Source organism: Dipodomys ordii, unplaced genomic scaffold, assembly GCF_000151885.1.
Source record: "Dipodomys ordii isolate 6190 unplaced genomic scaffold, Dord_2.0 Scaffold126, whole genome shotgun sequence".
Taxonomy (NCBI): Eukaryota; Metazoa; Chordata; class Mammalia; order Rodentia; family Heteromyidae; genus Dipodomys; species Dipodomys ordii.
Genome location: NW_012267342.1, coordinates 3,041,933 through 3,064,466, shown reverse-complemented (window position 1 = coordinate 3,064,466; position 22,534 = coordinate 3,041,933). Strand labels below are relative to the sequence as shown.

General features: G+C 34.0%; 1 protein-coding gene across 2 annotated transcripts in view; it reads left to right on the top strand.

Annotated features, from left to right (window-relative positions):
* The window catches only part of Arhgap15 (Rho GTPase activating protein 15), a 639,204-nt gene that overhangs the window by 121,240 nt on the left and 495,430 nt on the right, over nucleotides 1–22,534 (top strand). For both annotated transcript variants that reach the window (XM_013030066.1, XM_013030068.1), the window contains exon 6: nucleotides 2,506–2,595. In XM_013030066.1, coding sequence (XP_012885520.1) covers nucleotides 2,506–2,595 — 90 coding nt within the window. The remainder of the gene's footprint in view (nucleotides 1–2,505; nucleotides 2,596–22,534) is intronic.

Genomic DNA, 22,534 nt, shown 5'->3' with positions numbered 1-22,534 from the left:
AGATGATCAAAGGGTGATGGTTTCAATAACAACAGACAAAAAGAGAACAGGATGAGAGTGAGAAGAATTCAGGAGGGATTTGACAGATGAGAAGCATAGAAAAAATTGCTGAAGAGGGGGTGAAGACATGAGCTCACCAAAAGTGTGTGAGGACAAGTCATGGAGGTGTTCTGGGGAGACCAGAAATGACAAGTGGAATTTGGATTGGGACAAACTTGAGCCATGTGCCAAAGCCAAGTGATTTAGCATATGATACTGATCAGACCATTTAGAGATTGGTAGGTAAATTATAAGTTTAGGTTACTTGTTATGCATAGATTCCCTCTACCTAGACATCATGAATGTAAGTTTGTAGATTCTTAAAGATATTCTAATATGGAACTCTAATAACAGATTTTTAGAGTCAAGATTTTCCTTAGCTCTGTGTCCAGCATACAGTGTAACAAATATATTGATACATGGAAGCTGGGCAATAAAGTTTTATTGAATGGTTACTTGAAATCCCACCTTTCAGTCCAGCCATACATTAAAAGTGTTATCACACTTCCATATCACTAAATACTTAATTCTTTAAAGATCACAAATCATAATTGTTGTAAATTGGAAATGTTAAGACACTCGATGCCTTTCTTTTTTAATTTTAATGTTATTGTCAAGGTGATGTACATAGAGGTTACAGTTACATACATAAGGTAGTGAGTACATTTATTATCAAACTTGTCACCTCCTCCTTCATTTTTCTCCCACTTTCCCTCCCCCAAATTGTACAGATCATTGCCAACATATTGTCTGTTGCATTGGTTGCTCCTTTGTCCTTTGTTTTGCCATTTTAATATTCTCTTTCCCATCCCTAATTCAGATGAACATACATATATATATATATATGTGTGTGTGTGTGTGTGTATATATACATATATATACATGTATACACACACACACACACACACACACACACATATATATATATATATATATATAAATATAAAATACCCCAGGTACCAAAATCAAATACAGGGACAACAGGAGATAAATGACAGGGGGAAAAGGCATAAAAGAGAAAAGAAATCATGTAGTACATTAAAAACAACAACAATAGCAAAACCTCTGGTGTCCATATCTCGGAGTTCCTTTTGCTTAGCATCATCTTATATGGTCATATGTACATAGCTATTGAGCTATTCTGCTCATCCTCTTATATACTTTTCAATACCTTTCTTTCAAAGCACAAAAAGTTAATTGCATTTTGATAGTTTTCTCCATTCATGGATTCAACAAATACTCATCAAATAGTTAGTATGTACCTGCTACTCTTCCATATATTCAGGAAAGGAAGGAAAGAGAGGCAAGTGAAGCCCTTGCTTTGGAAGCTGAATTCTACTGAGACAAATATTAACAGTTATGATAAAATATTATATATTTACATATGTATGATCATTTCAGTGAGGAATGAAATTAAAAATCAAGAAGTGAAGAGAAAAGCACTTGGAGTGCTGGAGCAGCTCTTTCACTTAAGACAGTCTTAAGAGACTTGAGACAAGGTGACCTTGGCTAGGAGCAGACAGATAAAGAATCAGCTATGTAGCATTAAATATCTCAGGTGCAGATAACATAAAAGATCAAGTGTAGCAAAGAAAGACCAAAGCAAATCAATATGCCTGTCTTAAATTCTACCAAGAAAGCTATAGCTTTCCCTAAACTCTTACATTTCTTCATGTGTATGATCATAATGTCTACTGTATTTTCAAAGATTTATATTTGGTTAAAAATAGATTTTGAAATGGGAGGTGAGGCTCAAGTTTGTAATCCCAGATACCTGGGAGACAGATATTTAGAGTTTGAGCCTAGTCAGGCAAAAAGTTAACAACACCTCCATATTAAGCAATAAACCAGACATCGTGGATTGTATCTGTGATAATAACCTCACATGAGGGATATGTAGGATGTTCATTACCTGAATGAAATTGAAAGATCCTACCTGAAAAAATAACTGAACAAAAAAGATCTGGGAGCATGGCTTAGGTTGTGAGCCTCAAAAGCACAGTGGGCCAGATTTTAAATAACTTTGTTAATGTCCCTGAGCTAAAAACCTGCCATATATATTTCTATTCTATTATGAGCCATGCTTTCCTTTGACTTTTTGATCTTGTATGTTAAAATGCCTTTGCTACCTGAGCCATTGAATATCAATATTCCATAGCATATGGAATATTCTATCATTCATGGAATTTAACATTTCTCTAACATTATTTCCAACCTACTCATATTTTAAATATTAGATTTTCTAATTACCTGTAACAGATGAAGTACTTCTAATTCTAAAGAGTTAAAATTATAAAGTCTCAAGTAAAAATTCCCACAAATTACATTCCTCTTTGGAAGAAAAAGAAAAAAGAGAGGCTTTGTATCATAAATATGTATAACTTCTAACTCAATAAACTCTTATTTTCTCTGACATGCATCCCCAATGATGTGTGCTTTTTATCCTTATTTCATTTTTGTTTACAGAAAACTGGACACAAACCAGAAAGTGTGGATTTGCGTGGAGCACAGATTGAATGGGCCAAGGAAAAATCAAGCAGAAAGAATGTCTTTCAGGTAAGAATGTTACATATATTCAATTTATTCCTATTCCTTCTAAAGCCGAGCTCTCTTGGGTAATCAAAATAAGACTACCTTCTTGTGATGTTTTCTTGTGCATGAACTTGTTGTCTGAAGGTCGTTATGAAAGACTGACTCCTCTTGCTCGTTGAATCTGTGGTTTGTTTGTTTTTCCCTGGTGTTGGATTGCTATCTAAACACAAAATATATGTTTTATATTGACTACTTTTACATATAAGTCATTGATGTTTGCAATGCCCTTGATAGCTGTTTGAGGTTGCAACTTAGAATGTTTTATTTAAATATATTTAATGTACAACTTTCAAACATATACAAATTAAAGTTCACTAATGACATGCTACTTTCAATTATTGCCATCCCTGGGTTCCAGTCATTTGTCAGTGCAAATAAGGGGAAATGAGAGCAATGAACAACTATTGAAAATGGATTTTTAACTGCATATTTTGAGATTTGGGGGGAAAGAATCACTCTTATTAATAATTACAATATTGAAAGGAAAGAATCAGATAAAATCCTTAGAATTAATTGGGAATTTTAGTGTTTTCACTTAAGAGGTGACCAAAATCACATAATTTTTGTATGGCTTGTCTTGGGCAATTAACATCATATTTTTTTATTATAGAAACTGGTCTTTTTGATTTTTAGATGTAGTTTATATTTTCAAATTAGCCAATAATCTTATGGTTGTATGTGGAAATTTATACCACTTAGTAGGCAAAGGAGGTAAGTTATTATACATTATTTAAACTTTAAAGTCTCTTAAGGGAAAGTTTGTCCTTGCAAACTTTTTAATAAAAGCTTGCAGACGTAGCTATGTGCAATCTCATCTTTTAGAGCAATAATGAGAGCAATTTTTTTTAACCTATACTTCTTCTGGAACTGTAGAATTTGGTTTCTGGTATGAATTGTTTTTCTCCAGATGCTAATAAAGGTATATTCAAATATTTTGGGCTCATTCAGATTTAAAAAGAGAAAATTTTCAACACATTCTGGTACGAGTTTCATCCTACATATATGTGCAGATGTTTCCTCCAAAATACAGAGAGGATGTATATGTATTTAATACATAGAATTACTGTTCCTCAGTTAAAAATATTTTTAAAAGAAAAAGGGAAGGAGGAGGAACAGAATAAGAATGAAAGGGAGAAAGAAAAGGAGACAGATTGAAAATCTGGCTAGCAAACACACAGATATAAATAAATAAATAGTATTGGTTAGAATGAGGCTTTAGAAAAATATGAGAAAAATATCTTTTGAAAATTTTCTGCCATAAATAATAATACTTACAGTCTATAATTCTATCCTCAATGATAACCTAGATGATCAGATAAACCAAGTTGACCAAACCATTTGTATTTGTATTATAATAACTCGATTTGTAAAATAAAAGACATTTTCATTTAATATTAATGACATGGGACATAATGCCTGAACAATAGAAACTCCAGGAGGTAGTTAATTCTTTCAAATTTTTCCTGTTAAGGAAAGGTTTAAGAAGATCACAAACGATGTTTATTATCAACTAGGTGATAATAAAATAGTAATGTATAATAATGAGCATGTATATATACTTAAACTGACTGTAATTATGTTACACATCATACTAAGCTTTACTGAATATTAGCAGTCTACTCTTGGATTTCTTCACTTTGTTTTTGTATTAATATATGTATTTTTTAAGGATATTAAAATTTTTTCTCACTTTTGACAATTTTGTAAAGGAGGAAATCTTACCAGCTGATTTTATTTTTAATGTATAACATTGGGCACTAGTGTTCTGACATATGTATTATGTATTTATGCCTACATATATATATATATTTGCATACATGTGTGCATATATGTATATATGTGTGTAAATGCATATGTATACATTATTTTGCATCATTTAGAGAATTGGGGTTATAAGGATATTGTGGATAACAAAACTAAAGAAAGATTCAAGTTTCATTTTCTGCTTTCATTCGGTCATAGTGAGATCTTTACTTCACCTAACCTTATCTAGTAAAACTTACTAATCCATACATACTGAAGATGACAGTAAGCCTTTTGAAAGAAACAATATAAATAGCTTTTATAGTTCTCATCACAAAAAGGCATAGAGAAGCGTTTTGCAGACAGCTAAGCCTAGATGACTTGCATCAATATTTGATTAGATACATTAGCTGGTCTAAGTCTCAAATGATCAGAATAAACATGATTATATCTCAAAAACATGCTATTAAGGCATGCATGAATCTGAGTGTGTATGTGTGTGTGTGTGTGTGTGTGTGTGTGCGCGCACTTGTGCGTGTGCATGAGTGCACGCAACGGTTTCATTACCTAAAGAATAATGAAGTATTTCTTCTGACTGAAAGCAACCAGCATTGCTTCCGCTGCTGGCCCACATCAGAAATAGCTTTAGAATTTCAAGTTTGAATTAGGCTTGGTGTTCAATCTCAGACTATGAATTATAGATTACAGAGAGCAAATGACTATTGAGATTTTTAGTTAAAGAAAAATCAAAGAAGAGCAAAATTAGAAATAATTTAAAATTTGAAATCTGTCTTTTAAAAGTTGATGGATTAGCAATCACATAGCCCATAATTACAATGTCTGTAAAAGAGTCTAACTTGAAATGAATAAGAAAACAAGCAAAAATGGTGAGTTTATGGGATAACCTTGACAGTTGCAGAATGCATTTGTGAAATGTTAAAGAAATGGAAAGCTTTCATTTAGTTTATCTGTGGGTATACGGTGTTTGGACATTTGACTTGTTTATTTTCTCTTCATACTCAAAGTCACATTCCTTTACACACAAATTCCTATCACATACTTATTGTTGATTCAATTTTACTTGAAATGTACATGGTAACATTACAGTCATAACACACAAAGTATTGTTATTATTGAACAATTTTTGGTAAATCAAAATTATGCCCTTTGCTGAACTCAAGAATATCTGCCTATTTTATAACAAGAATCAGTTGCCTAATTGAAACAATGTAATAAGTAATTCATTGTAAATATGGATTTCTATGATCAAATACATGACTTTACATATATGTGCTAAAATATGTTCATATATTTATATATACTTGTTCATAGCATGTGCATGTGCATATGTATCTGTCCTTATACAATCAAATGGCTTACTTTTAGGAATACAGTGAGCATTTACACAGAGAGAGAGAGAGAGAAAGAGATGTTGTGCTTAAAAAAGTGGTACTAATTCTAAGTTAAATTAGCAAATGTTCATTGCTGGTAACTTTTGTTTAATTCTGCAGACAGCATAATTGTCAAGGACCATCACAAGTTTGATGTAGCTTGAGAAAACATTTAACAACTGAGTGATTTGTAATGAACTGTGGTACGAGTTTTCTTAGTTAAGAGCCAATGCTTGGTCTTCATCGGGGAAAGGAGGAATAAAAAGATTTATGTTCCAATCACATGTTTTAAACATTCCTGTTAAGTGCTAGTTTGCTCTTTGGTGTTTAGTCTGAAATTTAAAGCACTAAGGATTAAAAGGATTACAACATAATCTTAAGTAATCCTAAATGCCATTTACAGAGAGATAGTTGTAATAACTAAATAAAATCATGTTAAAGGATGGAGTATTGTCAGGCAGCAGGCATAACGTGAGTGATTATGTTATTATCATAACCAGGTGACTGTCACCTTCATCCTCTTCTTCCTCTCTAGCTGCCTTAGACATTTAGGAAGGCTTTCAGCATGAAATTGCAAGCAGAACATGGTTGCATTTTCATTAAAAACAAAGCAGACTTTTTTCTGGCTTCAATACATGCTGGTTTCAAAACAAGAAAAATTTTATTTAGGTTTTGTTGCTTCCGGTGAATGTAAGAGAAAAGTTAGGAATTTTTGCAATGGGGGTAGATGGTTCATGACATGACACTCTTCAGAAGAATAAGGAAAGCCCAGAGCATTCCCCAATTTCCAAGGGGATACACTGTTAATATATGAATTTAAATATTCTTTATTTCTGTCATAGAAATTGATTTCTTGGTGCCTGATACTGAACTGAAGACCTCATAATTGTTTTCCTGGCTTGCTATGCTGATACTCTAATCCAGGTTCTGTTAGTTGTTTGGAGGTGAAGTTTTATAAACTTCTCTTCTTGACTGGTTTCGGTTATCAATTTCCATATCACAGACTCCTATACAGCTAGGACTATAGGCATGAGTCACTAGCAGCCAGCTGTAAATTACTTTTGTCTTTGAAAGAAAGCATCAAAAACAAACAAAAACAACAAAGCCAGCCAAGGTAGGAAATATATGAGACTTTAACTGTAATTAACCAGTGAAAAACCAGAAGTGAAACTATGGACCAATTGATAGAGTTATAGCTTTGAACAAAAAATGTTCAGGGTAAGTGCCCTGAGTTCAAGCCGCAAGACCAACACAAAAATACAAAGAAGAAGGAGAAGAAGGAGAACATACAATATATTTTCTTAGTTCTTTCAGTATAAAGTAACAATTATTCATTGAAAATAATTAATTCATTTTTATTATAAAGACATATTTTTTCAGAACCAAGAACGGTGGATAAGAGGTAGTTTTTCTGAGCTACATTCCAAATAAAATTTTATAAAATTTTATAAAATTTTTCTTGTGAAAATACATTGGATTCATCTATAGATTATATGTAAATTGGATAAACCTAACAATTAATGAATGATGACTAATTAGGAATGTATCAATTGTCTATTGGAAAGGCAGGAGAAAGATCAACCAAGGAAGTAAATCTGTCCAGCTAATCCCTATGATCAATTCATAACCTCAAAAATGTACTGGTCAAATTTCCAGATTTTCATATTCTTTTTTAATACAAAAGCATATCTTTGGAGACAAGTTTTGTTCCTTGAGAGTAAGAAAATGTAAGAATAGGTTACTCATTATTCATACTACTGTTCTGACCTCAGATGAATTCTCTGGCTATATGTATATTAAACATATTCATGTAATATTTTCCATGGATATACATTACAGTTAAACATAATTTGATTGCTCTTCCTGTTCTGAATGTCTTAGCTTAAAATGCTTAAGTACTACTTAAGTGTATTAATGTGAATATAATTTAATAACATCTTGGAAAATGCTATTTAAAACCGAGAGGAAAACTACTTGTATTTTGCTTTTATCCATTTCCTTGTGTTAAAAGTGATGGTTAAAATAAACCTGTGCTTGCATCAATTTTTCCTTTCATTTTTCAATGCTTGTAGTTGACTGAATGCAAAATGATGAGTCCTCACATCATACATGCATTGGTTTTCAAACTGCTTTCACTTTAGAGAATTACTGGCTGTGGTTTAAAAGGCATGGCATTAAAAAATGAACCAAAGAAGCATTCATGTCTAATACAGTTTTGGGCTTTTTTTCTTTTTTCTTTTTTTTTTTTGCTTTATAGTTTATCCTCAATTACTTTATCTTCCTATTAGCTATCTACCGAGCCCCTGAGTCTGAGAATCAGTATTTCAGTTTTTCCTTTGTGGACTGTAACTTTATGTAAAACCAGTAGAGGATTATTCCTCCAATTTACAGTTTGTTGCACTGAGAGAAAATGATAATAAGCTTTACCTCATCTGCCTCTACTCAGTGTTAAGGCTAAAACAAAGGGATTCTTTGGTGTATTTTAAAACTACTACCTAGCAGTGATTTTAAGATAAATATACCTATGTCTCATTATTGATATACTAACTACATGATCATGCAACATTTTGAGGGAAATTCCAGGTGTGGATTTCAGAAATTCTGAGATGAAGGAGATAGGTGTCCTGAAAATGGAAATTCAGCATTTCTGAGTACTTCAACTCTTTCCACTGTTTTCTGAATTTAAAAAGTAAGCTTAATATACCATGTAAAAATGTTTTAACTCATTAGGTAACAAAATAGCCTCAAATTTTATTTCTAGTGTTTTGTTCTCTGACATAGTACAATATCTAAGTAAGTTAATTAACTAATGGCTTATCCACATTAATGCTTTAAGGAAGATCTTTTTTCCCTTGAAGTTGCTAGGAAGTTAATAACATCAACTTGGGAAAGATAACTTGGAAGCCCGGTGCCAGAGGCTCATGCCTGTAATCCTAGCTATTCAGGAGGCTGAGATCTGAGGGTTGTGGTTCAAAGCCAGCTGGGGGATAAGAGGTCCATGAGACTCTTATCTCCAAAAAAAAACTACTCAGAAAAGGCCATAAATGGTGCTGTGACTCAAGTGGTAGAGTGCTAGCCTTGAGCACAAAGAGGCTCAGGAAAACTGCCCGGCCCTAAGTTCCAGCCCCAGGTCCAGCAAAAAAAAAAAGGAAAGAAAGAAAAAAGGTAATTTAGAAATTAGTCCAGATGAGTATGCCACCACATAAAAGAGAGCAGCTGGTTGTGGTGGCTCATGCTTATGCTTCCAGAAGATCAAGAGGATCACAGTCCAAGGCCAATCAGGCAAAAAGTCAGCAACACATAAGGCAAGTGTGGTGGCAAATCTCAGAAATTAGGGGAGTCCTTCAGTAGGAGGATCATGGTCTGAGACTAGCCCAAGAAGAAAATGAAGACACTTTTTAAAAATAACTAATGTAAAAAATGGCTAGAGGTATGGGTCCAGCAACAGAGCTACTGCTTTGCAAGCAAATTCAAAGTCCATATTGCCAAGATAGAATCAGAGAGAGACAGAGACAGAGAGAGAGAGAAAGAGAGAGAGAGAGAATGGGGACACATTCTAATCATCTACTAAGATAACATATTAAGATAATAAATGTTTTCCAAATTGGGGAAAATACATTTAACTATTTTCCTGATTTAGAGACTTCACTTTCATGAAGATTGCACATAGACTTTTTATGAGGAAAGGACTTGATTTAAAGTAAGGCTTTGATATGGAAATAAGAATTTCAGAGATTACACAACTGACTCCAAAAATTGTAAGGCTTTGATTTAGGAATAACACTGTCAGAGATTATACAACTGACTCCAAAAATGATAGCCAGGAACTAAAACCAAAACTTATTTGAAGACTCTAGAACATGGTAGGCTTTGACCAAGGAAAGGAAATGCAGGAGTGAGGAGAATGGAAAAAGCAATCTCCTCAGATGACAATCATAATCATATCTGTTGGTACAGCATATGTGACTAGGAAAACAAAACTTTTTGTTTGGTTGTTTGCTTTTTTTTTGACTAGGGAGACAAAATCTTTTTTTAACAGATTTATCTTTGGGAAATAGTAATTGTTTTAAAAGCATACAAACATGTCAATGACTAACTCATATAAATACTAATTAAGTATATTTGGGGGGGGGATACCAATGTTTTGTTGATTAGGGATTTTGTGCTGGTCTGGGGTGTTGGTGAGGATGTGGCTCATTTGTATAACTTCATCCTTCCTCTACCAAGGGCCACCTACTAACTCAATCTGTTTCTCTTTGAACTAGCATCACAACAGAATGAAACTAGATGACAATAAAGATTGCTTATATATTAGCTCCAAATTAGCTTTAAAATTGTAAGGTTTACAAAGTGACACAAAAATAGATCAAAATATAAAAATAAAAGAAAAATGTGGACTTGCTTCATCAGCCTTTAACATCTGAGCAAAAAAGTGGTTGCAAACAGCCTAGTGAACGTGCGTTGCAGCTCTGCCCACTGCTTTTCCTGGACCAGATGGATGTATGTGATACAGATACGGAGCTTGTGTTCAGAACACATTCTGAGTGTCCGTTTGGCACTAGGCTAACTGATCCACTCTTCATCTGAAATTGCGCAGTGAGTCCCATGCTCTCAGGAAAGACACTGTCATTCTTGATGTCTTGGTAGAGCACATGTGATATGTCTCTGTGTCATGCATGGGCTCCCATGGCTAATGGTGAAGTTTCTCTATGTTCATAAACACAGAGAGAGGCTAGCCAGCAGCATGGGACTGAACTGAAGTAGTAAGTAATAAGTCATGTGACTCACATCTTAGGAAGTACGGAATGTATTACACTGACTTAGGCAAGTCAACTCTCAAACCAAGGGGACACTTTTCCATATCCAATTACAAATTTCTATTTTATATTTGTAAAAGGAAGCAGTGAGGTTTATCTCATGCTGAATAGGATGTTTTTAAATAGGAAACAAATCTATCCCAGAAAGGAGGAATGGCTTAATTCCTAAAGCTGGAAAATAATAAAGAGCACCAATAAATGGTGCGCCATTTCCAGCTTATCCATAAGGAGGAGGCAGGATGCAATAAAACAATGCTTTAGGATAGCACAGGATCACTAGCAAACAAATAGCTAGTGCCTTCATTCTTTCAAAATGAGGATTTTTAGAAACACCATGTAATAAGACTAGACCTGAAGCTAAGAGAATATACACATGTATTTATACACACACATATATACACATATATTCATTCATTCACAAATCACTGAGCAGGAAAAAATCAGGACAGTACTGAGTAAAACTCTGAAACCTCAGAGCAATACTTAAAGCAGGATATGAAAATAACAAACCATGCATCCATAAATAAAGGCCCAAAATGAAGTCAAGAAGAGACAGTAGTGAGTTAATGCTGAAAAGAAAGTATCAGCACTCACACTACGTTAGAAAAAGCTACTTGTCAAATCTCTACATAGGGTCTTTCAATTTTTCTATGAAGCATGCTTCTAAAAATTTAGTAGAAAATAAACATTCCAAAGCAAGTAGATAAACACTGAAAGACAGTGAGGGATTGTTGCTTGAAAGGTGAAGAGATAAGGATGTTGTCCATTTATCTTTACAAAACCGGATGTTGCTGGGCTGTAATCCTAGCTAATCTGGAGGCTTACCTCTGATGGTCGAGGTTGAAAGCCAAACTGTTTAGGAAAGCCTAAAGGAATCTTATCTCCAATGAACCAGCAAAAAGCCAGAAGTGAAGCTGTGACTCAAGTAGTAGAGTGCTAGCCTTGAGAAAAAAAAAGCCAAACACACACACACACACACACACACACACACTCACACACAATCTAGGTTGTTGTGAAGTAGCCTAGGTGACACACTAAAATGAAGTGGCTGAAAGGTGTGGACAAATCAAGGAATAAGCTGTTGACTATTCCGTGTAAGTGATCAGTGAAACATCCTAACCAAGAAAGAGATGCTCAGATGAAGGGTTTAAGCATGTGTACGGAGCTCAGTACAGAGCTCGTAGCTTTTGGACCTCGACCTTTTACCTAACACTGCTTTTCCAGCAAAGGGAGAATTCTACCTTCCACTGTCTGGGCAGTTAAATTTAATTTATGATTTATTTTTGAAAAGGATCACACTCATGATTATGGTAAAAAATAAAAATAAAAAACTACCAGAGCTCATGCCTGTAATCCTAGCTAATACAGAGGCTACAATCTTAGGAGGGTGGTTTAGAGTTCTCCTTGGTAGACAAATTCCTAAGACTCTGGAAGTAGACATGTGTTAGAACACTAGCCTTAAGGGAAAAAAGCATGAGGCCCTGAGTTCAAGTCTAAATAACAATACCAAAAAAAGAAAAAGAAAAAAATACTTTGAATATTTAACATTTCAGTGGGATAGCTTTACCATCATTTCCTAGAGATGGAACTTAAGAAGGCAGCCTTTCAATATGTAGGTGGTGCTGAGAAGGCGGCAGAAATTTGCATAATACTCTTCTCTTCTGACAGTTACATTTCCTTCCAACAGAAAGAAAGGTACTTGTTTTCAGCCACCAGCATTTTCTACCAAAATGTCTAAATAAAATTTAGCAGTACCTTAAAATTTAACACATACAAATATAAATATTTTGAAGATCTAAATACTGGAAATATGTGTATACCACAAAATACAATTCATGACATAGTTGGAAATGGTTGGCTACGTGTTGAAACAGACTGACACTTTGTTTAAGTAAGGACCATTCTGTTATTAACTTAAGGGAATCTTAGATGGACTGGGCAGAATTCTGCATTATTCATAAAAGCACTGCTGCCATCTGGTGGCCTACTGGCGATTCAGCACTGGCTTTGCTGATTTCATTTGACTGGGTGCTCCTGAGAGGTATGTAAAAGGCTGGCTTTATGGGGTAAAATGAAAATGTGATCATCCTCGGCTTTAGATGTCAGTCACCTGGTGCAATTCTTTCTCACTGTGCAGTTGTAGAATGGAGGACTCAGGGAAGGTAATGAGATACTTGGATATCTTTTGCCCTGAATGTGAAAATATATTTTACACGGCTTATCTAAGGAAGTTACTCTTGGCTGTTGTTGACTGATGAATTTTATCAACATTCATTTCTGTTGGCAAATAAATATGTACTCAAATATTAGGAAGATTTATTGACTCTAAAGATATAATATTTTGCTTAAATAAGAATATACGCGAGATGCTATAATCCCTCACTTGGATCCAAGCATGAATTTTTTTAAACACTCATTGAAACTGGTTTTTGGAAATAATATAATTTGCAGTGTCAAAAAAGAAAAAAACATGAATAGAACTTCATAAAACTAAGGATTTTTTCTGGTTTGAATCCTGCATTAAAGAAATCTAATTAATATTTAATGATTAGAATCCTATAAAGTAATACTTCTTTTAGGATTTACAAGTTAAACTACAAATGTTATTTGGCTTACATTGTTACTTTTCTTGAAAATGATATAGTAATAAACATAGTTTAAGAAATTTCAATGGATTTTCAAGCAGTGCATTAATTCATTCTTAATCAGACAAAATTCAGATGTCTATACATTTTTTTTACTTTTTAATAATTACAGAATGGCTCATTGTATATAATGAATGATATTCTGACCCATGAAAATTGGTATTTATTTAGTTCAGAAGTCTTTGAAGATTTGAGGAGATAATGAGTTAAAATTGCCCCAGGAGGGAAGTTGTAGTTTCATAGTGAATTCTCAGAGATTATATTTAATAGTTAATGATCAATTTCTAGTGGATATTTCTCTGCTATTCCTGCTATTAAGCCTTATTATTTAGTAAGACCACTATCAAGTAGATATTGCAGAACTACAATATAGAATATTATTTTTTACAAGAGAATTTGGAAATGTTTTATTTTAAATAGGATGTTTGCATTTTGTTAACAAACTTTCAGGCCTTGAATATATACTTGATATTGCACTTGTTACAAGATTCTTTGTCATTGAAAATATTTCCTTTTCAAAACATATTATCTGGTTCAATGGAAAACATGATGCTTGCCCTCTGGAAGATGGCTCAGTTCCCCATTCCTTCTCCATTCTCTCATCTACCTATTCTCTACTCATCTTAGGAAGTGGAAATGAATGAATGTCAACTACAACAAAACCTTGCAAGGAAAGAAAACTTGATTAGGCCTCTGTCTCTTTCGTGTATACGTATACAACTTCAAGTAACTTATTCTCCTAACAGATTTGGACTATGCTGATTGATAATGGCTCTGTCACAGTGATAATAAGCCATTTAGCTATGGTCAGGATGCCCAAGTTTTACTCATCAGCCGCTCACATTTCATTTCCGAACATTTACATTTTGGCAGCTTTCACAACTACTTAACACAAAATTCCCATTTATTCAGGAGGATCCATATATTATAATGCATGATGTCACCTAAAGCCTTTAGTATGTATTTGTTAGGTGTTATATTTTATAGCAGATGAGGGTGTATTTATTTATAACTAATTTTATGAGAGTGACAGCTGCATCTCAGAGCAACAATCTTTTTCTTTTATAGGAAGTTAGTTTTAAAACTTCTAAAGCAAAAGGGTTATTGTTGTTGTTGTTTATGTTATGATGCCTGCTAACCTCTGCCTTGGGTTGGTCTCAATTGAAAGCAAAGTTTGTGCAGTGATCTCAGAAAGTAAGAATGAGTGAAAGAAAATAATCACGTGTTAACAAAACCCATGGTAGCGTTGGTTATGAGGTAACTAGAATGCCTATCAGAATTTTCCATCCAAAGGTTGACAAGAAGAAATATTGTTTTCATTAACTTCTGACCTTTTGATTTATGGTTGCCTGTAGGACTTATTAGTCTACAGTTAGATCTTCCTGATTTCCAGGCTGTGCATATATGCTAAGTTCCTTTCAGGTAGACTACTCCATAAAACCAAAATTTGCCCACAGCAGGGAGTAAAAGTTATGGTCTTAGTACTTGAGGGAAATTATGGTATGAGGAGGGGTTGAAGCAAACACAGAACTGCTTACACAGGCTGCAGCTTTAGTCAAGACCAACAAGAGATGTAAGGCAAGACATGGAATGCCTAATCCTATCAGCCTCTTCCAATATTCATATTTCCTTATACTCACATTAAATCTCAATGATGACTAGCCTCAATGCCTATAAAAGAAGTGATTTAAAAAAAAAGCTTTAGTGCATGACTATTATCTGCTGTAACTGTGAAGGAGACCATATTTGAATGTCACAGTCTGTAGCTTCCCCCAGGTATTCTAGAAACTCTTTACCCTCAGACAGGACTATGGAATCTTTGGAGTTTACCTGACAGTATCAATCAGGACAACATGTAGGCCTCTGTTGTCTTGATAGCTCCAGGTTCTGTTTGCACTCGGTAGGCATGGAAGCAACATGAGACATTTCTTTGAACCCCCTGACTTCTAGGACCATTCTTTCTGCCATTGAACAGAAGCAACCTTGGCCTATAAAAGACATACACGGTGATACATGCCTGTAATACCACATATTCAGGAGACAGAATTTGGAGGTCACATTCTGAAGTTGGTTAGCCACTTCCATGTGGTTGATTGTGCATTCTTAAATATATTATATGCCTTACTTGTAGGTAGGGATTGAAGGTGAAAATAGGGGAGAATGGTGGAAGGGGTGATATTGAGCAAGAAGCATTGTACTCATAATGTGACTTATAGAATTGCAACCCCTTGGAACAGCTGTTTAATTAAAATAAAAGAAAATACTATGGAAGAGCTGACATGGATGCAGACAAAAGCAGTGAAGGCAGTGTTGATTTCAATTCCAGTGAGAATGTATTACTCTTCTTCCAAGGATGAAGGGGTTGAAGATAATCAACAGGTGCCTGGCTGATCTTTTGAATTGTTTAATATCTGCCTCTCTTGTGAGAAGATGGTGCAATCAGCAAAAGTTAGCTTTGATTGAAAGAAGTAATGGTCTTATCTCTGTCATCACATAAATACCATGCATCTGTTTATTTTTTATAAGTTTTTAGTGGCTAAAAAAAAAAGACCAGTGCGCTGAGGGACAGTGCCCAGGCCCAGAGTTCAAGCCCCACGGCCGACAAAAAAAAAAAAAAAAGACCAGTGCATATCAAATGATTAAACCATCTGATTCACTGCTGTGATCCCTGGTAAATATTAAGACATTAAGATTAAATGAAACACAAAACTTCACACACTTTATGGGGACTTTCCTATGTCCACTAATAACACTTGGACTTCCTTGTAGTCATATGTACCTAAGTCTTATGCACCTAAGCCTATAACCACTCATTCTCACTGTCTGGAAATTAGTCTCTATTCTTTCCTCAGGGTACTATTCCCAAGTTGACACTATCTCTGCCTCTACGGAGGATTTCCCATTTTGTACTGTCCTCTAAGGTCATGCCTGTGTAAGCACTTGATGCATGCTTCCCATATTTGTAGTGTTTATGACATATTGAGCTGAGCCATCCATGAATCAATGTTATGGTTTTTCATTCTTCATCAGCTGCCTTCAAGAACCTCCATGAAGCAAAAATGGGCAAGCTTGGGAACAGATGGTAGAATTATAGTGACAGGAAAAATGGAAATCTTGGCTAAGCACCAGTGGCTCATGCCTGTAATCCTAACTATTCAGGAGGCTAAGATGTAAGGATTTGGGTTTGAAGCATCTCTGGCAGGAAAGTCCATGAGAATCTTATTTCCAATTAAATACCAAAAAGTCAGGTAAGTAGCTATGCTTTGAGCAATAAAATTCAGTGCCATATGCTAAGTTCAAGCCCCAAGACCAGAGTGTGTGCTCACACACACTCTGTTTCTTCAGGAAACAGATTCTCCAAACCTGCATGGGTCAACTTCAGAATATAGTAGTTTTATCCAGCTATTGTTGTCCAGTCCACATTAATGGATTTTCCGGGTCATATTGGAAAGCTAAATTCTCATGGTCACTTGATAACTTCTGATCATGTTCTTATTCTTTATTCTGACCTAATGATGAGCCAGTGGACAAATTTCTATGGTTGAGAATTTCATCCAGTCTCGTGAAGTACTTATTATAGTCCATCCAAACCCCACAGTAATATTATTCTCTCATTTTTTCACTGAGTTTTAAGTCATATGTTCTCAGAGTAAAAGAACTTAAACCATATCCTAGACATGATACAGATGTGTTTTTAAAATATGAACTAGATACTCCAGTATATGAATGGCATCCTATTGCCCAATGAGCACTCATCTAGTGACAGAGGTCTAAAACTTATGGGCATAAAATCTATGAGAGAATATTAGCGAGCAGCCAAGATTTTCTGACTTTGAGCAAATAAATGGTTATTTTCAATAAATTTGAGAATCATTGGATACAGATTAACAGATAATGATGCAAGTCATATATTGGCAGATATAACCTAATGGTTTTATTTCATGAGAAATGATGACATATTTGGAGGTAAAACTTGACCAGTATTAAAAAGAAACCATTTCTTTAAAATATTCTGGGACCACAGTTTATATAGTTAGCTACTAATAATTAATTATCAAACTCGAGCATCTTATCAGATTGAAGAGAAGCAGGTAGTGTCATTTCTTCTGGTTCCTGTAAGCTTTTCTATTACTCAGTTTGTTTACAGAAGTATCTGCCTAACAAAGTTAACTTCTAGGAATGATGCCAGGTTAGAAGGAATGATACCAGAGTCTTGGAATCATATTGGGCTTCCACCCAAAGTTTTTGCAACATTAGGTGGAGGCAACATAATTTGGCTTAAAAAGTTATAAAGGGAAAAAAATGACAGCAAATGCTCAAGGAACACTGTGTTCAGAGTCTTCAAGATAAGATCTTGCTTGGATTCTAAAAAATTAGTGAAATTTATATGTTTATGCTATTTTTGAAATAGTATGGATCTATATAATCCTGGGTTATCACAGACATTGTTAGGCCCACAGTTATAGAGAGACAGCCCCCCCCCAAAATGAGCTGTAAGAAACAAGAGCAGAGAAAAAAACTACAGTTGGAAATCTAAACATAGCCTAAAACTTTTGGCACTTCAGGGGTTTCTGAGGAAAAGAAAGGAAATTTGATTTCTGTGCTGCTGATAGAAAAGCTGGCACAAGACCTGAGAAAATCACATTCGTCATATTTTCATTGCAAAAGTATTTTTCTATTTGTTTCTAAAATTTTCAAAATGGCTTTACATGTTAAAATTATTAGAAAAACTCATGAAGGTCATATTGCTTTTGATTTTGGAATTAAATATTTTCAGTTTCTTTAATTTAAAAGACATGATCATCAAAAGTACTATTATTATACCTAAGGATTGTTACCTACTATTCCAAATTAGAGATATTTAATGGGTAAAGGCATATGTCATTTCCAGACTTTCTTCCATCAATCTGAGTTAGTTTTATCCAAAAGAATATATAAACAAAATGTTTTTGTTTTATTCTGTTTGTTCATCTTAGGACTTTTGTTTTGTTTTGCTTTTGCTTTTCTGTTGTTGTTGTTGGTTTCCTTTTTGATACTTGCTCTCCAAAGCTGGCTTGGAGTTTGATATTTCTCTGGCCCTGTTCTGACCCCTCTTGCTGATGCTGATTAGAGGCATGTACACCCATGCCCAGCAACAAGATTTAATTCATTTCTTTCTTTCTCAGTTACCTTTCTTCCATAATTAAACCCAAATATAAGCAAAGAGTATTCATGCAAATGCCACATGATACTAAGTTTGTTCTATCTTGGATTGAAGATTTATTCGAATTCTTTCAGTTAAATTAAATTTTAAAATTACATAAAGTTTATTATTTCTATGTTACGTTAGGTTTAGGAACAAAAACTGATGAAAAACAGAGAAATAAAATGATTCATTTCCATTAAGCTCTAGATGTCAAATGGTATTTTTTTTCATAGTTATTTTAGAAACTCTGCATTTAGCTATTACTTTTTCACAGTTCTGGGGAGAGCTCCAGAGTTTTAGAAGAGTCAGTTTTGAGACATTTCAGAAATGTCTAATTTATGGTTAGGAAATTGAATAACACTCAATTTTTTCCCATCACATCCCATTATGTCCTTTGTTCCATGGTTTATTTTGAATAATTTTTCCACACCTTATAAAATGCCTTTTTTCTGGTTGGAGGCCTGGCTGAGGTGGTACGGCACCTGCCACTGAACACAGAACATAAAGTAGCTATACCAGACTTGAATGGAATAAAATAAAAAGAATTCATTTTCCTGGTCCTGGGGTTTAAACTCAGGACCTCAGACTTGATTAGCTTACTTGTTCAGATGTGACTCTACCACTTGAATCACACCTGTAGTCTAGTTTTGTTTCTTATTTTAATATGGACTCTCAAGGACTTTTCTGCTTAGGTTGGTTTTGAACTATGATCCTCTGAAACTCGAACTCTTTAATAGCTATGATAACACATATGAGCTACCTGAGCCTGGATAAAATGCCATTTTGATACTTTATCTATAGTCAAATATTTGTATTTTTCAATATAAACAAAATCAAACTCTAACATTTTCAGTGATTGGAGAAAAAAGCTGGAATTTGTCTGAAATGAAAGCCATGAGAAAATAATTATTATTTTAAATCTGTACTTTCTTGCTTTTGATGAAGCCTTCTAAATTTTTGGAACATAAAACAAGGCAGGGTAAAGGTCTTCAGTGTTTGTTGTAGTAAGAAGATAGATTGTTTTCACTAAACACAAAATCCTTAATCAATTTCAATATGTAATTGTTGATGATTATGTTTTATATGGTTCAATTTTCTTATTTCAACTGAAGTATTTCTGAAGATAATTATTATCTATTTTAATAATTCCTTTCTGATTCGAAAGACTTTAGGGGGCCAGTGTCTTAAATTGTTTTGCATGAGGCTTCTATCATCTTGAGAAATCTTTACACTTCTTTGTTTTTCCAATAAACTGCTCAAGATTCATTTACATTATGGCGAATAATATAATACATTAATGAAGGCAAAATGATGGAATAATAACAATAATAATAAAACAAAGGACAATAATAGTAACAAAGGACATAGTATAACTTGGGTATTCATTTGTCATACTTCATATGTAGCTCCTGAATCAACCAAATAGACTATGCTTTAGGAACAAGTGTTTATTGTTCTTCAGCTCCCCACTGTCTTCACTCTGCTCTCTCTAGAGCACATATAACAAGCAAGCTGGTCTTTAATGCTCCGACCCAGAAATGGAATATGTCATGTCTGCCTTCATTTTGTGAGAATAAGGCAGTCATTGAGCCAACAGAACACAAACACATAATCCTCCTGTATGTACAGCCACAGTAGGGAATGCACCAGTTTGCATGATGCCTAGTCATAGAACCCATCCAGATCTACACAACTAAATTTTTATATTGTCTCCTCAATCTAAATAAAAGGACATTGTGCTGATGGTTGGTGTTCAAATGGAGTAAAACTGCATCACATCATTAGAGATAATAATCACCTTTACCAAAACAAGTCATTTAAGGCTACAGGTGGACCCGTTGCAACAATGTGAAGTACAAGTTGTCATGTCGAAAATGAATTTTACAACTTTGGTGGCGGGGGGGAGAGAGGATTAGGTGGGAGCGGGGATAGGCTGGGAAGGGATGTGAATGGTAAACAAAGGAGGAGGCTGCAATGCTTGATAAGAAATGTACTCATTATCTTGCCCATGTAATTGTAACCCCCCTGTACAGTATGTTCACAATAAAAAAATCACCTTTACCATAATTTATTGTATACAGTGCTTATAGTTGGTGGTGATGTCATGATTTCTTTAAAATAACCAAGTTATTCAACAGCATATGTTAACCTTCATACCAATTCAAACCTAAATTTAGTTCATACCTAAAATTACTTTGTAAGTGTGGGAATATGGAAAATTAACATCAAACATTATTTAAGTCCAAGGCAGATGCATGAATTATGGGAGCGGAAGGTGAAAGAGTTCAGGGTAAAATAAATACTTTCAGAAGATAATGGAAAACAAGCTCAGATTTGGAAATTATTAGAACATAACAGACTTAATTTTTCCCATGGTGTATGAATGAATGTCATAAACTGACAAATAAGTTTGAGTTTCTCTCAAGAGCCTTTTATAAACTATCTTCAAAGATATGAAGTAGAGAATTGTTGTGCCTAATTTTTCTGGATTATTTTTTTGGCTGGTTGTGGGGCGTGAACTCTGGGCCTGGGCACTATCCCTCAGCTCTTCAGCTCAAGGATAGTGCTCTACCACTTGAGCCACAGCGCCACTTCTGGATTTTTCTCCTTATGTGGTGCTAAGGAATCAAACCTAGGGCCTCATGCATGCAAGGCAAGCACTCTACCACTGAGCAACTTTCCCAGCCCCTTTCTGGACTTTTAATAAATGTTTTGCTGAGAAAATATATGCAAGTTTCACTTGTTATTGAAATAAAATTATTTTCTGGAATATAAATGTCTGGTCTAGAAAATGCTTTTTTCAATCAATTCCATATAATAAGCCCTTTGAATATATACTAAAGATATTACATGTGATGAAAGAAAGACTGTTAATATAAATTGTTTACAGCAAAACAACACATTTTAATTGAGGGAAAAGACCTGTCTCAATGAAGTATCTATCTCATTTTCAATGTTCTTACCACAGGTTAGAAATACATTCATTTTAACAAAAGTTAACTAATGTCATTGAAAAATGATTGTAATTCCATTTGATATGCAGAGTTATCATGGAAAAATAATTTTACAGTTTGTTTTCATTTACTTTTGTTTTACTTTGAAGAAATTATTTTTAAATCCTATGTTTTTCTAATGTAGAGAATATAAAGCCAACAAAGTAAAAAGCCCTCAGACAACAGTTCAAATAAACCAAGTTGCAATTAGCAACCACTCCTGGGAAATAAACTAGTACTTCTTTCTGACACTTGAAAAATATATACCTTCCAAGGAAAGGCAGGAGAATTCTACCAATTAAACTGATTGAAATGATCAAAGATTAAAAAAAAAAGTGTCCTTAGAAAATAAACGTGTTTGAGTTTAAAACGATAAAAAATTACACCTTATATAAATTATTTTTCTTTGAAACAAACTTGCCATCTATCTTTAAAAGTTATACATTCTAGGGTCAGAAAATGTGATTAAATGACCCGAAACATAGCGAAAATTGATATACTTATTAATATTTCTAATGATGGTTAAATCTTAGTGTCTAAGACTATAGAATATATCAATATGAGGATAAATACTTGGGTTAAGAGTAAAATAGAAGAACAAATTATCATCTGTCAGAGTGAAGCAGGGTCCATTCTAACACTGATTGAAAGAAAATTATTTACAGCAAGAAATATGGATGATCCTGCTGTATTGGCCTTTTTTAAGTAAACATATTCTGGGATTTTTTTAAAGAATATAAATAGGCCTTTTTTTAAGGTTTTATATTTGATAGATTGCTTTAATCAAGAGAAAATACTTTGGTTTACTTATTTCTATGCCAAAACCCTATTCTAAAATCTCTAACAACTTAGGTAGTTTTTTCTTTCAAATTCTCTAATTTATGGATAAACTAAATGCATATTAAAGTAGCACTGCTAAACTCTTCAATTAATAAATCTCAAAATAAAAGAATTTTAACTCCACAGGTCTGGAAAGGGTTAAAGTTAAAGATACAGACTTACAGCTTTTCAGAATTTAGATTGAAATTTTGTCATTTAAAGCTATAATTTTTGTTCCATACTTTTTTTTTACATTTCCCTTTTTTTAATTTTATTTTATTTTATTTGTGAACATACTGTACAGAGGGGT